Consider the following 16,059-nt stretch of genomic DNA (forward strand, 5'->3'; position numbering starts at 1 on the left):
GCCCCCGCGGGGTAGGGGCACAGCGGGATGGGGCTTCCGGGGCCTTTGAGGCCTGTGGCAGTGGGCTCGGCTGCCATCCAGTGACCCCCGCAGCCATGATGCCTCCCCCTGCCCACCCAAACAGCCCCTCCGGTCCAACCCGCTGTTACAGAGTCCCTAACTAACAAATGAGAACCTTCTGTTTTTACTTTGCTAGAGGGCGCATGCGCTCACTGGGCGAGTGCGAGGGAAAGCGAGAAATCACCCCCCAGGGGGACGGCCACGCCGCAATCCCTTCTCCTCCAGTTCCCTCTGGGGATCTTGGGCACGCACGCACACGCGCCTGGCGTGAGTTTTAAGCCACCAGGTCCGGGACGCAAACTGCACAGTTGGCCATGTGGGGTCCAGCCACCCTAACCACGAGGCCACCTGCTGGCCGCACTCTGCCATGTTCTATGAGGGACTTGAACACGCTGTAACGAGTCCTCTGTGGGTACTGGGGAACGACCACACACGTTCAGGGAGTCAGGCTTGGCCCCTGTGCTCAGGGGCTTCGAGGGAAAGGCCGAGTCTCAAGACGCACCCACGTGGTGTGGGAAGTCCTGTCATGGAGGGTGGCCTGGGTGCCGGGGAACCTAGTGGTCTGGGAGGTGATGGAGGCTGCCCGGGAGAGAGGGGCCGCATGGACTGGTCTCTGATGGGCAGAGGAGTGGGACAGACAAGAAGGGGGCAGGAGGGACGGGGTACAGAAAAGGCGGAGCAGGGAGTGGCTCGGGTGGCTGGGGACGGCCTGAGCCCTGAGCAGGGAACGCTGGCTGCTAGGGGCCAGTGAGGGAGGCCTTCGATGTCGGCAAGAAGCCTGGCCCTGCCCCAGGCCAGCACAGAGGTCGTCGGGAGTGACAGGGACCATCACTACAGGGCGGCGGAATGGGGAGGAAGGTGAGCCGGCCCCTCGACTGGCCTTGCCTTGTGGAGAAGAGGGTGGGCTGGGCTAAGGACGTCAGGCTCCCTACTCTGTCCTGGCTTCCAGCTGGGGCCTGTGTGTGGGCCGCAGCCTGGCCGGGGTGGGGTGGGGTCAGGAACCCAGAACTGAGCCTATACACGCAGCCGGCTGGATTCTCCCAGCCTCTGTCCCCACCTGCTCTCCAGGGCGGCCCGAGAGCCAGTGAGACCACATGCCCTGGGTGCCCTGCGTGGCACCCGCACCGGCTGTCATCAGAACACGGTGGTGATTTCCGGCCCAGGAAGTTCCCCTCCGAGGACCGCCCGGCTGCCCGGAACCTGAGACCGGCGCCCCAGCCTGTGTCTCCCGCAGGGCGGGACTCACGTTCTCCACGTTGATGTTGGCTTTCGCACTGGTCTCCATGAACTTGATCCCGTAGTCCAAGGCCAGCTGCAGGGAGGGACACAGGTGTGAACGGGGAGACGTGAGCTCGCCAGAGACAGAGACAAAGGGACAGATCATCCCTCCAGGGGGCATGGCCACACCACAATCCCTTCTCCATTCTCCTCCTGGGATGCTGAGCATGCGCACATACGCACACGCCCTTAGCGTGTTGATCAAGCCGCCAGGTCCAGGACTTGAACCGTGCCGTCGGCCGTGGGGAATCTAGCACCTTAACCAGCACGCCACCTGCTGGCTCCCGTGAGCACTGTTTAGCCTGAAGCCTGTTGGGCCTGTGCTTCTTGCTCTTTCATTCCCCATGCATGACATGTGCCCTCGTGGGGTGGCCCATTCACCCTGTGACCCACTACTGTCCCAGGCAAGCTGAGACAATGTATCATTTTATGTTCATAAGAATTGTGAGGGTTGGGGGACCAGGAGTTAGCGTAATAGCTATGTCGCTAGACTCCCATGTAGTCGACCGTGGTTCGAGTCCCAGACCCAGTGGCTTAAACTCACACCGAGCGCATGTGTTTGCGTGCCCAAAATCCCAAGAGGAGAATGGAGGAGAAGGGATTGTGGCGTGGCCATCCCCCCTGGGAGGTGATTTCTTGCTTTCTGTCTCTCTGTCTCTCTGTTTGTCTGGTGAGCGCACACGCCCTATAGCAAAAACCTCTCCAAAAAAAAAGAAAAAAAAAAGGATCATTACACACTATATACATGTTCTGAAAATTACACTATACCCCATGAAACACAAAAATATATAATATATAAATTAGAAATCACAATAAAATTTAGTTGGTTTGTTTCTGTTTTTGAAGTTTCGTTATAGGGTGTGTACACTTACCAGAGAGAGAAAAAAAGAGAGGGGAAGTGAGAAAGCACTCCCCAGGGAAGGTGATCACACCATAATCCTTTCTTCTTTATCCTCCTCTCAAAATGTTGAGCACGCATGCACATGCACCCCGTGTTTTTCCAGCTGCTGGAGCAGCTCAGTCAGCCATGTGGGATCCAGATGCCCTAACAACCATGCTAGCCTTAAGGCCTAAAAGTTTTGTTTGTTTGTTTGTTTCAAAACCTAACTCCAAAGGATGGGAAATGTTGACTAGTGTTCCAGAGGAATCCAAATTATTTTCTATCTTCCCTTTAAATTACAAAACTCACATATCATAAATTTTCTGGAAAGAGAACGGTTTAAAAAAATTCAAAATTGAACATTTATTTTGAAATTGAAAAATTCTGCTCCAAGTGAAACTCAGTATCTGTTCCTGAAAATCTACTCACCCATACTCCTGCATTCCTCATCTCTGTTAATGGAATCAACAGCTTCTGAGTCTCTAGAGTGGAACCTCCATCAGATCACCTCCAATCTCTTTTTCTCATGTTTTCTCTCACATCTGTGCAGTCCTGTCCATCCCCACATCATCCAAAAAAAACGCCGGGGCACCCGCACCGGCTGTCATCAGAACACGGTGGTGATTTCCGGCCCAGGAAGTTCCCCTCCGAGGACCGCCCGGCTGCCCGGAACCTGAGACCGGCGCCCCAGCCTGTGTCTCCCGCAGGGCGGGACTCACGTTCTCCACGTTGATGTTGGCTTTCGCACTGGTCTCCATGAACTTGATCCCGTAGTCCAAGGCCAGCTGCAGGGAGGGACACAGGTGTGAACGGGGAGACGTGAGCTCGCCAGAGACAGAGACAAAGGGACAGATCATCCCTCCAGGGGGCATGGCCACACCACAATCCCTTCTCCATTCTCCTCCTGGGATGCTGAGCATGCGCACATACGCACACGCCCTTAGCGTGTTGATCAAGCCGCCAGGTCCAGGACTTGAACCGTGCCGTCGGCCGTGGGGAATCTAGCACCTTAACCAGCACGCCACCTGCTGGCTCCCGTGAGCACTGTTTAGCCTGAAGCCTGTTGGGCCTGTGCTTCTTGCTCTTTCATTCCCCATGCATGACATGTGCCCTCGTGGGGTGGCCCATTCACCCTGTGACCCACTACTGTCCCAGGCAAGCTGAGACAATGTATCATTTTATGTTCATAAGAATTGTGAGGGTTGGGGGACCAGGAGTTAGCGTAATAGCTATGTCGCTAGACTCCCATGTAGTCGACCGTGGTTCGAGTCCCAGACCCAGTGGCTTAAACTCACACCGAGCGCATGTGTTTGCGTGCCCAAAATCCCAAGAGGAGAATGGAGGAGAAGGGATTGTGGCGTGGCCATCCCCCCTGGGAGGTGATTTCTTGCTTTCTGTCTCTCTGTCTCTCTGTTTGTCGGGTGAGCGCACACCCCCTATAGCAAAAAAAAAAAAAAAAAGAATTGTGAGGGATGCCCCCAGAGCATGATCTTTTGGTCAATGAGTAAGTAGGGAGACCCCAGGGCAGGGCAGGGACAAAGGCAGGCCTTGGGGCCAGCAGGAGGTACGGTTGAGGTGCTAGAATGCCTCATGGCCGATCATGGTTCAGGTTCTGGACCTGGTGGCTTGCTTTTTCTCTCTTTCTCTCTCTGGTCAAACTAACAAATAATAATAAATTAATGGGAACCAGCAGTTAGCGTAATGGCTATGTCGCTGGACTCCCACGTAGTCGACCGCGGTTCGTGTCCTGGACCCAGTGGCTTAAAACTCACGCCGGGCGTGTGTGCGCGATCGCACGCGCCCTACAGTGAAAATCTCTCCAAAAAAAAAATAATAATAAAATAATAATAATAATAAATTAATTAAATAATGAAAAATGAAAAAAAATAAAAGAGGCAGGCTTCTCTGTAGGGGACCCTGACACCCCAAGGTCTCTGCCCCTCGGAGTCCAGCTGCACCAGGCCCGGCCCAGTCGAGGTGCTCACCTTCTCGCCCCGCTCCTTGGAAACCTGTCTCTTGTCGTTGACGTCGCACTTGTTCCCGAGTATCATCTTTTCGACGTCTGCAGAGGCGTGCTGAGGAGGAGAGGGTGGACGGGTCAGACGGGACAGCTAGCTAAGCCGCCTCGCCCACGCAGACTGTCCTCCCAGTCCGAGGGGTGGGGTCCGGACTAACAGGCACACGCTGTTAGGAAGACGAGCTGAGGCACAGAGAGGTTGAGCTGCCAGCTCCACAACACACAGCCGAGGCCGGGCCCGGGCTTCCTGCCTGAGCCCAGGCTTCTCGACGACTCGGACCAACTGCACACTTTACGACAAGCTGTGTGGCTGCTGAGGACAGGTTCTCCCTGGGCCCCCGGGCTGCATCAATCAGGCTCCCGGGCTCGGGTGGGGAGACCACCCTGGGTGGGACCTGCTGGCCTCTGGGAGCTGAGGGTGGAAACTTTCTAGCTATAGGGCCAGGAGGTGGGGCCTGTGGGAGGTGACTAGAACCAATCGTCCATGACTGGATACTGGGGGGTTTATTGATTCATTTTAAAGATGAATTAATTTTTAAAATATATTTATTTTGTTATTCTTCTTTATTTTTATCAGAGAGTGATGCAGAGAGAGAGAGAGACAGAGAGAGAGAGAGAGAGATGGAAGAGAGTGAGAAAGCAAGCTGCCAGGTCCAGGAATTGAACCACAGTCAGTCATGTAGGAGTCCCGTACTCCAATCACCACGCCACCTGCCAGCCCCCAAAGATTAATTAATTAATTATTTTTAAGGCAGATTTTTGCTGTAGGGTGTGTGCACTTAAGGGAGACAGAGACAGAAAGTGAGAGATCACGCCCCCAGAGGGATGACCATACTGCAATTCCCTCTCTTCCATTCTCCTCTCGGGATCTTGGGCACGGATACATATACGCCTGGTGTTGAGTTTTAAGTTGCTGGGTCCGGGATTTGAACCGCGGTTGACTACATGGATGTCCAGCAACGTAACCATTATGCCATCTCTTGGTCCCTATTTAATATTTTTAAAAAAGAGATTTTTGGTATAGGGCGCATCGCTCACTGGAGAGACGGGGGGATGGCTGCATCTCAGTCCCATCTTCTCCATTCTCCTCTTGGGATCTTGGGCACGCACGCACACGTGCCTGGTGTGAGTTTCAAGCTCCCGTATGACCACCACACAGCTGTTGCAAAATCAGTAAGTTCTAGGGGCCAGCAGGTGGCATGGTGGTTCCGGCGCTGGAGCCCACATGGCTGACTGTGTGGCTCGAGTCCCGGATCTGGCAGTCTTAAAAACACGCTGAGTGCGATGTGCATGCGTACCCAAAATCCCGAGAGGAGAACGGAGAAAGGACTGTGGCATGTCCATCCCCCAGGAGGGGTGATTTCTCTCTTTCTCTCTCTCTCTGTTTCTCACTAGGAAGTGCATGTGCCCTATGGCAAAAGGAAAAAAAAGAAAAAATGAGTCCCAAGCAGACAGTGACGGGCCCTCTTGTCATGGCTTTAGGACAAGTAAAGTCCTCTGACCTGAAGCCCCACCTGGTTGGCCACCAAAACCTACAGGTGCCACCACTCAGGAAGGTTATGGGGGTGAGGTCAGCTCTCTGGGGAGCAGGGAGACGACACTGCCAGCTTTGAGGGCTGGGGTGGGCGAGGCTGGTGTCTTCCCGTCCCTACTGGGTTCAAGGTCTCCCTTCACAGCCACCTGCTGCTCGGAACTCAAAGTACAATCCGACAGGCTCCTACCACGCCCTGCAGATAAGGGTCAGGAGGGGCTGGGACCGTCCCTCTCTAGACAGCACCAAGTGTTTGTGGGGACCAGGAGCGCAGAAAACCCCCCTTACCCGAGCAGGACTTGGCCACACCCAACAGCCTGGCCAGGCCCGCGTGGGGTCTGCGGTTGGATCCTGGTTTCAGTCCCAGTTCCCGCGACGTCCCTAGTGGCAGCCGCCTGGGCCCTCTCTGTGCCTTGGCCTCCCCACCTGTCACTCAGGGAGCTGTGGGGCGAGGGTGGGAGGAGGCGGCGGGCCTTACCTCCTCGATGTTCCGGATCCAGTTCCGGATGTTGTCAAAGGACTTCTCGTTGGTGATGTCGTAGACCAGCATGATGCCCTGAGCAGGGACAGAGACAGAGACAGAGACGGAGACATGGGCTCCGGTCAGGCCAAGGGCACTCTCCGGAGCCAGCCCAGCATGGGAGAGGAGTGGCATGTGGCCTACCACCTGCCCCTCAGCTGTACCCACTGCTGCCACTCTCCACCCCTCCCCGGTGCCCTGAAAGCCAGCCCCTGCCTCTTGGCCCCTGGAGCGCTTCCTTCCTTCCACCGGGCTCTAGGCTCAGCTTCGCCCCGGTCTGCAGGCTCAGGTGCTGCCCCTGGGCCCCCGAGTGGGCACCATCTGCCCCAGGTGCTCCCAGCAGCCCATGACTCCTGCAGCCCCCCCAGCACACCGTGTCCCAGGGCCCTGATGCCCGTCGTGTCCCCAAGACCGACCCTGAGACAGGCTTTGTCCTCACACCTCGTTCACGCCACCCTGCCTGAGTCACCTCCTGGGTCCGGCCAGTACTAAGTACCTAGTACTGGGACCAGCAGTTAGCATAATGGCTATGTCACTGGACTCCCACGTAGTCGACCGCGGTTCGAGTTCCAGACCTGGTGGCTTAAACTCACATTGGGCGCGTGTGCGTGCGTGCCCAAGATCCCGAGAGGAGAATGGAGGAGAAAGGATTGTGGGGTGGCCATCCCCCCTGGGGGGTGATTTCTCGCTGTCTCTCTGTCTCTCTGTCTGGCGAGCGCACGCGCCCTATAGCAGAAACCTCTCCCCCCCCAAAAAAAAAGCATTTGATTTGCTTCTGAAATTCGGGAGATCTAGACTTAAGGGCCCGGGACCGGCTGACAGAGAGGATGCTGGGGCTACCCTGCGGCCAGGCTCCCTGCTCTGTCCCGAACAGGCACCCAGGCACCGGAAATGCAGCTGGCTGGGCTGAGGGGCCAGATCTTCAATCCTAACTGATTTATATTTAGTCCCTTGGGGCTGGTGGCTTTTGTTTGGGCTAGCATGGGTGGAGGAGGACTCAAAGCCACACTTCTTAGTGTGGATGGCGTTTGCGATCGCTCCTTCCACACTCATGGGGGCTGGTTGAGAACGTGGGTGCCGGAGACAGGCAGCCAGCAGCAGCCTGGTCATTTACTTTCTGTATAAACCTCGGCAGGGCCAGAACCACACTGAGCCTCTGTTTTCTCATCCATAAAACCAGCATAGGGATGACACTTGTGCTTGGGGCTTTACGGCCATGATGCCATGACATAATCTAGAATAAGACCTGGGGCTGGGCCGCAAGGTGGTTTTGGTGGTTATGGTGCTGGACTCCCACAGGGTCAACAGCGGTTCGAGTCCTGGACCCAGCGGCTTACTTTCTCACTTTCCCTCTCTCTCTGATTAAATTTTTTTTTTTTTTGGGAGAGATTTTCACTATAGGGCGCGTGCGCTCGCCAGACAGACAGAGAGAGACATTAGAGACAGAAAGCGAGAAATCACCCCCCAGGGGGGATGGTCACGCCGCAATCCCTTCTCCTCCATTCTCTTGGGCACGCACGCACCCGCGCCGGGCGTGATTTTTAAGCCACCGGGTCCGGGACATGAACCGCGGTCGACTACGTGGGAGTCCAGCAACATAGCCATTACGCTAACTGCTGGTTCCCTCTGATTAAATTTTAAAAATAATAAATAAGGGTCAGCAGATGGCGTGGTGGTTAAGGGCGCTGGAATCCCTGGTTATGGCCGAGTGTGGTTTGAGTCCTGGACCTGGTGGCTTGCTTTCTCACTTTCTCTTTCTCTGTCCCTCTCTGGTCAAATTAAAACAAACAAACAAATCAAATCAAATCAATAAAGCTAAGTAAAATAATTCTTTTCTTTTGGAGAGTTTTTTTTGTTGTTGTTGTTCCAGGGCACATGTGCTCACCAGAAAGACAGAGACAGACAGAGAGACAAAAAGCAAGAAATTCCCCTCAGGGGGGATGGCCACTGTGCAATCCCTTCTCCTTCATTCTCCTCTCGGGGTCTTGGGCGTGCAGGCACACACACCCAGCGTGAGTTAAGTCACCGGGTCTGGGACTCGAACCACAGTTGGCTACATGGGAGTCCAGCGATACAGCTATTACGCCAACTGCTGGTCCCAGTAAAATAATTCTTTAAATAAATTAATTTAATTTAATTAATTAAAAAAAAAGAAAAAAGAAAAAAGACCTGGGGCCAGTGTCAGGCTCAGGGACAGTGCATTGAATAAGGCAGAGTGGGAGGTGGCTATTTTGGCCCAGAGAGGGACAGGACCCACCCAAGGCCACACAGCTCTCTTTAGGAGCAGAAATTCCCCTGGGACCCCAATGCCCCAAGGTCTCTGTCCCACCTTCCACGGGAACACTGCAAGGTGAGGGGAAAAGAAGTAAATGAATTTTAATGAGGAGCTCTAGGGTTGCAGCCACACGATTGAATTTCTATTGTGCCCAGACGCTGCGTGGGAGTGGGATGGTATAAATACTTAATGCCTCCATTCATCTCGACCATCTTTCCCAAGACCCCGCCTTCAACCCAGCAGGTTCCCAGGCACTGGGCATGCGGCAGTGACCGTGCCATGGCCCGGCCTCAAGCAGCTCCCGGCCTAGTGGCAGAAACAGGTATCTTTTTTTTTTTTGGAGAGGTTTTTGCTATAGGGCGCGTGCGCTCGCCAGACAGAGAGAGACAGAGAGACAGAAAGCAAGAAATCAACCCCCAGGGGGAATGGCCATGCCACAATCCTTTCTCTTCCATTCTCCTCTCGGGATCTTGGGCACACATGCCCGGTGTGAGTTTAAGCTGCCGGGTCCGGGACTCGAACCACGATCGACTACCTGGGAGTCCAGCGACATAGCCATTACGCTAACTGCTGGTCCCAGAAACAGGTACCTTTGTGATGAAATGATGGGGTGTGCTATGGAAAGAGCGGGGAGTGGTGGGAACAGGGAACGGGGAGGGACGGCCACCTCTGCTCACAGTGGCTTAGTCTCTGTTCTATTTTCCAAGTGGGGGGATAGACTCAAGAGTGCAGGCCAGGCTGTTAGGCCAGGCTGAGGGGGATCCATCCTCATTGACCCCCGAGTGACATGCCTTGAACTTGCATCACAAGAACCCAACCTGCCCGGGGCCCTAGAGCGCAGCACCCCACCCCTTCTCTCACCCCCTCTGCATCTCTTCAGGCCTGGCCCAGACACAGAGGTGCGTGCTAAATATCTAAGGGGTGACGATCGACTCTTCCTATGCCGTCACCCTGCCTCAGGCCCGGGCTGACAGATATAATGGCCCAGAGTGAGCCAACACCTGGAAGGCGGTCAAGTTTTCGTAGCAAATTCCACAGAGGCTGACTCGGGCCCGTGAACGCTCTAAAATGTTGGGGCACGCCGGCTCCGATGTTATCTCCTTCCCCTGGAAGAACCGGAGTCCCGTCTTCCTTCATTTCCCAAGAATGATGTTTCCATTTTATTTACACCCTGAATCGTGTCCGAAGCCAGAAGGGGAGAATGAACATGGCTGTGGAGTGGAAGGAGGCAAACGGTTGCTCCCGAAAACTAGCTCAGGACCCAGGGGCTCAAAAGACACATGCATTTTTTTTTCTCTCTCTTTCTTTTTTTCTTTCTTTCTTTCTTTTTAAATATTTGCTATAGGGTGCATGCACTCATGAGGAAAGAGAAAGAGAGACAAAATGAGGAGGCGCCCTCCAGGGATGATGGCTATGCAGCAATCCCTTCTTCTCCCTTCTCCCTTCAGAACTCTGGGCACGCATGCACACATGTCTGGTGTGTTTTACTCCACCAGGTCCAGGACTCGAATCCCCCAGGCAGCCACGTGGGATCCGGCGGCCTTAACCACCACACTACAGGCTGGCCCATCAAACACACACTTTTTCAAGGTCACTTGGACTTAAAAAAAAAAAAAAAAAGGCCAAACAGAGACCAGTGGATGGTGTCATGGCTACGTCGTTGGACTCCTGGGTAATCGACGGAGGTTCTAGTCCCACACCCGGTGGCTTAAGACTCACATCAGGCGCAGGTGTGTGTGTGTGCGTGTGCATCCAAAATCCCTGGAAGAGAATGGAGAAGGGATTGCGGCGTGGCCATCCTCCCTGAGGGGTGATTTCTCACTTTCTGTCTCTATGGCTCTCTGTCTCTCTGGCAAGCGCACGCACCCTTATAGCAAAAATCTCACTTAAAAGAAAAAAAAAAAAAAAAGGCTAAACAAATCAAAAACCTATCCATACCATCGCGCCCCTGTAGTAGGCCGTGGTGATCGTCCGAAACCGTTCTTGACCGGCTGTGTCCCTAAACAGAAGAAAGAGAAGGCATATTAGGGGCATCGTTTCTAGCGGGGAACAAAGAGAACATGCTTGAGACACCCCATTTCTCATAAGTCATCTGCTAGCAGGCTTATTTATTTATTTATTTTGGCCACAGGGAGAGTGTACTTGCCAGAGAGAGAGACAAGAGACAGAGAGAGGGAAATTGAGAAATCGTCCCCCAGGGGGGATGGCCACCGCGCAATCCCTTCTCCTCCATTCTCCACCCAGGATCTTGGGCACGCACGCACACGTGTCTGGCATGATTTTCAAGCCATGGGGTCTGGGATTCGAACCACAGTTGGCCATGTGGGAGTCCAGAAACCTAATAACTATAGCAGGTTTTGTCTTACTACAGAGGCGGCATTTTCAGGTCACTGAATTTTTTTATTTTTTGAGAGGTTTTTGTTATAGGGTGCGTGTACTCACCAGAAAGACAGAGAGAGAGAGAGAGAGAGACAGAAAGCGAGAAATCACCCCCCAGGGGGGATGGCCACGCCATAATCCCTTCTCCTCCATTCTCCTCTCGGGATCTTGGGCACGCACGCACACGCACCCAGTGTGAGTTTAAGCCACCGGGTCCGGGACTCGAACCACGGTCGACTATATGGGAGTCCAGCGACACAGCCATTACGCCAACTGCTGGTCCTCCTCCGGTTATATTATCCCTCTGCTATTGGGACGAGCTGGGCAAGCTCAGAGCTGGCGCTCGGGGAGCACGTTCAGGCTGGCCAGCTTGATTTGGGCGATGAGGAAAAGCCCTTTCTCATCTGTACAATGGGGAAAGGCATACCGATGGTCCCAGGAGGTGAGGCTGGGTAAAATACAACTGTGCCCGGCCCAGCTCCTGGCACAGAGGGTATTCGATATTGGGTTTAAAGGTGACCGAGGGTCAGGTGGTGACACACTCGTAATACAACCGGACTCACGAGGGAAGAGCCCTGAGTTCGCATCCTGGGGCCTTCCTAGGCATGCTGAGTGTCTATGATCTGGACCGGCTCGGGGTGGATCCTGACATTAAGACTCTGCCAGGGATGCCTGCCTCTGTCTTTTATGGAAGAAGCAATTTTTTTTTTTGTTTTGTATTAAGTTACCTTTTTTTTCTTTCATTTTTTTTTAAGAGAGATATTTTTGCTATAGGGTGTATGCGCTCACCAGAGACAGGAAGACAGAAAGCGAGAAATCACCCCCCAGGGGGGATGGCCATGCTGCCATCCCGTCTCCTCCATTCTCCTATAGGGATCTTGGGCACGCACGCACACCCGCCTGGCATTGAACCGCAGTTGGCCATATAAGAGTCCAGCGACATAACCATTACACCACCTGCTGGTCCCGGAAGAAATAAATTAAAACACTTTAAAAATTAAAAAAAGAGGGAGGTGACCTAACAGATGGGTGGCAGGGCCAGGGCAAGACTCGTGTTTCCTGTCTCCAGGCCTAGGGTGTCTCCGATAGCCCTGCCCAGCCCATTGAGGGCTCTGCACCTGGACTGTACAGAAATGCCTTGCTTGGTGTTCAGCTGTCTTTTTTGTTTTTTAAAGAAATATTTTAATTATTATTTTTAATTATGATCACCAAAGACACAGAGAGAGAAGTGAGAAGGCAAGCCACCAGGTTCGGGACTTGAACTGCACTCAGCCCTGTGGGAGTCCAGCGCCACCTACTGGCCTCTCAGCCGACTTTCTGAGGTGCTGGCGGACGATCTTAGTGGTTATTCCCAGCCATGATCCTAGCCCTTCTGGGGGAGTCTGAAGTTCTCCAGTAATGAGATGGCTAAGAGCGGATGAAGGAAGATAAGAGGAAAGGAAAGTCCAGGGCCGGCTCACCGGCACCGTGTCACTCTGGACCGGGCACAAAGGCTGCTGTGATCGAACAAGTGGCAAGGGGAGGGACTTCCCTGGTGGCCAGAGACCAAATTGCTACCGAACTCTGTTAGGACGGACCAGGTAGTGGCTATTGCTGTGGTCTGAATGTCCCCTTCAAAACTCAGGCTGAACTGTAACTGCCATTGTAACAGTATTAAGAGGAGGGCCCTTTAAGGACTGACCAGACCGTGAGCTCTTACCTTCATGAGTGGGCTTAATGCTCTTTTTGTTTTTAAATAATTATTTTATGAGACCAGCAGTTGGCGTAATGGCTATGTCGCTGGACCCCCATATAGTTGACCATGGTTCGAGTCCAAACCCGGTGGCTTAAACTCACACCGGGCGCGTGTGCGTGCGTGCCCAAGATCCCAAGAGGAGAATGGAGGAGAAGGGATTGCAGCGTGGCCATAACCCCTGGGGGGTGATTTCTCCCTTTCTGTCTCTCTGGCCAGCACATGGCAAAAACCTCTCAAAAAAAAAAAAAACAAAAAAAAAAAAAAAAAAAAAAAAAAAAAAAAAAAAAAAAAAAGAATTATTTTATTTAACTTTATTTATTTTTTAATTTGACCAGAGAGGGACAGAATGAGTCAGAGAGAGAGAGAGAGAAAGAGAAGCAAAAATGGAAGCCGCCAGGTCCAAGACTTGAACCGCGGTCGTCCATGTGGGGGTCCAGCGCTCCTAATCACCACGCCACCTGATGGTCCCAAAGCCTTTACTTAAATAATTACTATTGTAACAGCCAGAGAGCATGTGTGCTTGTGCAAGGGAGAGGGTGTGGTCACAGTGCAATTCTTCCTCTGTTTCTCCTTTCGATCAGGATTTGGGCACACACACACCCGGCAGGACACTCAAACTGCCAAGGCTAGGACTTGAACCAGAGTCAGCCATGTGGGGTCTGGTTCTCTAAGCACAGTGCTTACAGATAGTGGTTACAGTACAATATGGGGGCCAGTCTAGCTCAATGCCTGTTCTAAAAAAACAAACAAACAAACAAAAAAAGGCTTTTGGGGGCCACCAGGTGGCATGGTGTTAAGGCTCTGGATTCCCACATAGCCAACCACAGTTTGAGTCCCGGACCCGGTGGCTTAAACTCACGCCGGGCGCGTGTGCGTGAGTGCCCAAGATCCCGAGAGGAGAATGGAGGAGAAGAAATTCTGGTGTGGCCATCCCCCCAGGGGGTGATTTCTCACTTTCTCTCTCTCTGTCTTTCTCCTGCAAGAGCACACACCCTACAGAGAAATCCTTAAAAGAAAGAAAGAAAAAAAAAAAGAACAGGCTTTTAGCAGCAGCAGCATCTTTTTTTTTTTTTTTCAAATTATTTTATTTAACTTTACTTATTTACTATTTATTTTAAAATTTAATTTAATTTAATTTTAATTTGACCAGAGAGGAACAGAGTGAGAGAGAGAAAAGAGAAAGCAAGCCACCAGGTCTGGGACTAGAACTGTGTTCAGCCGTGTGGGAGTCCAGCACCCTTAATCACCACGCCACCTGTCGGCCCGAGCAACTTCTTTCTGTCTTATGTATTGGGTTGAACCTTCTACCATGGGATAATCCAGCATGAAGCCCCCTTCGCCAGATATGGTCTCACTCTTGGACTTCCCAGCATCCAGAACCGTAAGCCAAATAAATTTGTATTGCTCATAAACTACCCAGTCTGCGGTATTGCTTTTTGTTTGCGTGTTCGTTTGTTTTTGCCACAGGGTGCGTGTGCTCGCCAGAGACAGAGAGAGAAAGAGGGAGAGGGACAGGGAGAAAGCAACCCCTAATGTGTGGTGGTCACACCAGAACTCCTTCTCTTCCTTTTCTCCATCCTGCCATGTTTTTCAAGTTACTGGGGCCAGGATTTGAACTGCATGGCTGGCCATGTGGGCTCCAGTTCCCTTAACCACGAGGCCACGGGGTTGGCCCTATGGTATCCTATTATAGCAACTCACATGGACTAAGACCAATTTCACTCTCATCTTGGATCTCCTGATCACTGGGGCCAGAAACCACAGTAAAACAGGGTGTTCTACTAGGCTGACCCCCAAAGGCAGGTTCCTGGCTCAAGTCTGAAGACCTCCCTGAGCAGACCAGCCACACACACTGGACCAGAATGTGCAGCTAGTTGTGAATGGAGTTGAACTAGGACATCGATACCCTGCTTGGGGTGCTATCTCTCCGTCTCTTTTTTCTCTCTCTTCCTGCCTCTCTTATGGAAGAAATAAATAAACTTAAAAATAATTTAAAAAAAAAAAGGTATCACCTGGAGTAGAGGGTACCCATGAGGCTCCCCTACCACTGGCCAGTCAGGACTGCTGCTTGTGGTGTGGGATTTGAGGAAGGAAGGCCACAGGGAGGACAGCTTCACAGCCCATCTCATGGCACTGAGCTCCCACCCTAGAATGGGGGGCTGCCCCACATTCCCAAATATGACTGCTCTTCATTTGGCCCACGGCTAGGGATTTTGTACAAGGGATGTAGAAATAGGGCGGGACCCCATGAACCCGGCCCCCTGAATTCAGTCTCCCAGTGCGAAGGCTGCAGACCAGAGTCAGCGCCCGCAACAGGGACTCACAACTTGTGACTCACAACTTCCCTACTTGTCTGTGGCACGAGAAGTCACCTCGGCTCTGAGGAACGGAAACAGGGCTCACCATTGGGCTTGACTGCAGGTTAATTCTGGTTCAGGGGTTTTAGGTCTGCATGCCAGGAAGTGAGGCCTGGGCTTCCCCAGGAGAGAAAAGAGGAAGTGGTGTACAATCTTCTTACTGTACAGCTAGGTGAAGGCTCAGAAGGAAACTTCGGGGGAGGGGGGACATTTTGCCGTCACTGCCACCTGGCACAGAGGGCTCTCTCCAAGTCCAAGGGAAGGAGGCCACTTGGAAGCGCAGACCTAGGCTCTGCCCATACTGGGACATTCAGCTAAGGGACTGGGTGGCTTTGTCCCCATCAGATGCTGCCACAGACCCCAGGCCCTAGCAGCCAGCCAAGTGCGGCTCCTTGGGCTGGGTATAAAACTCCCGGAGCTTCTGAAGAAGCCTGATGTACGGGGAGATGGAGATGATGGTCAAAGGCGGGTCAGAGACTGCTGAACAACAACTCTTACCATATCTGTAGCTTAATCCTCTTGCCATCAAGCTCTATGGTCCTAATTTTAAAGTCAATTCCTGAAAGAAAAGACAAAAAGCGTTATCACCAGCAGCCCACTTCCCAAGCTTTGTTTGTGACTGGTACTGCCAAGCTATGTAGGTAATAGCCACTGTGGCTTACACATCGCTGGACCCGTGGGATCTTGATTCCCACTTACACCCTCAATAAGCCTGGAGCTATCAGGAGATCTTTCCCTCCTCTCACAGAAGTAGAACCTGAGGCTCCAGGGTCTGACAGGTGCTGATGAGAGCTAGCTAGAGTGAAGGTGGCAACTGGCATTGGTCAACCCAGGTAGCTCAGGTGTCAAAGTCCTTGTCCCCTGCTGGCAACAGCTAAACCTACCTCCCCGCCCCAGGTAGCCACACAGAGCGGGCCTCAGCAAAGTCCTTTGCAGGCCAGAATCCCATGCTACCATCCCCCTGCACCTGACCCTCCAAGCACGCAGGGCACAGGGTCCCACTGTGCACGCAGCCACACCTTCTCCT

At 52.9% G+C, this 16,059-nt stretch overlaps 1 protein-coding gene across 1 annotated transcript in view; it reads right to left on the reverse strand.

The window, feature by feature from the left end:
• RAB8A (RAB8A, member RAS oncogene family) overlaps positions 1-16,059 on the reverse strand; it is a 33,322-nt gene that overhangs the window by 8,888 nt on the left and 8,375 nt on the right. The window contains exons 2-6 of the mRNA XM_006147198.2: positions 15,531-15,591; positions 10,500-10,560; positions 6,245-6,322; positions 4,204-4,293; positions 2,938-3,003 (exon numbers count right to left, since the gene is read on the reverse strand). Coding sequence (XP_006147260.1) covers positions 2,938-3,003; positions 4,204-4,293; positions 6,245-6,322; positions 10,500-10,560; positions 15,531-15,591 — 356 coding nt within the window. The remainder of the gene's footprint in view (positions 1-2,937; positions 3,004-4,203; positions 4,294-6,244; positions 6,323-10,499; positions 10,561-15,530; positions 15,592-16,059) is intronic.

Source organism: Tupaia chinensis, unplaced genomic scaffold, assembly GCF_000334495.1.
Source record: "Tupaia chinensis unplaced genomic scaffold, TupChi_1.0 Scaffold000201_2, whole genome shotgun sequence".
In the NCBI taxonomy this organism is placed as follows: Eukaryota; Metazoa; Chordata; class Mammalia; order Scandentia; family Tupaiidae; genus Tupaia; species Tupaia belangeri.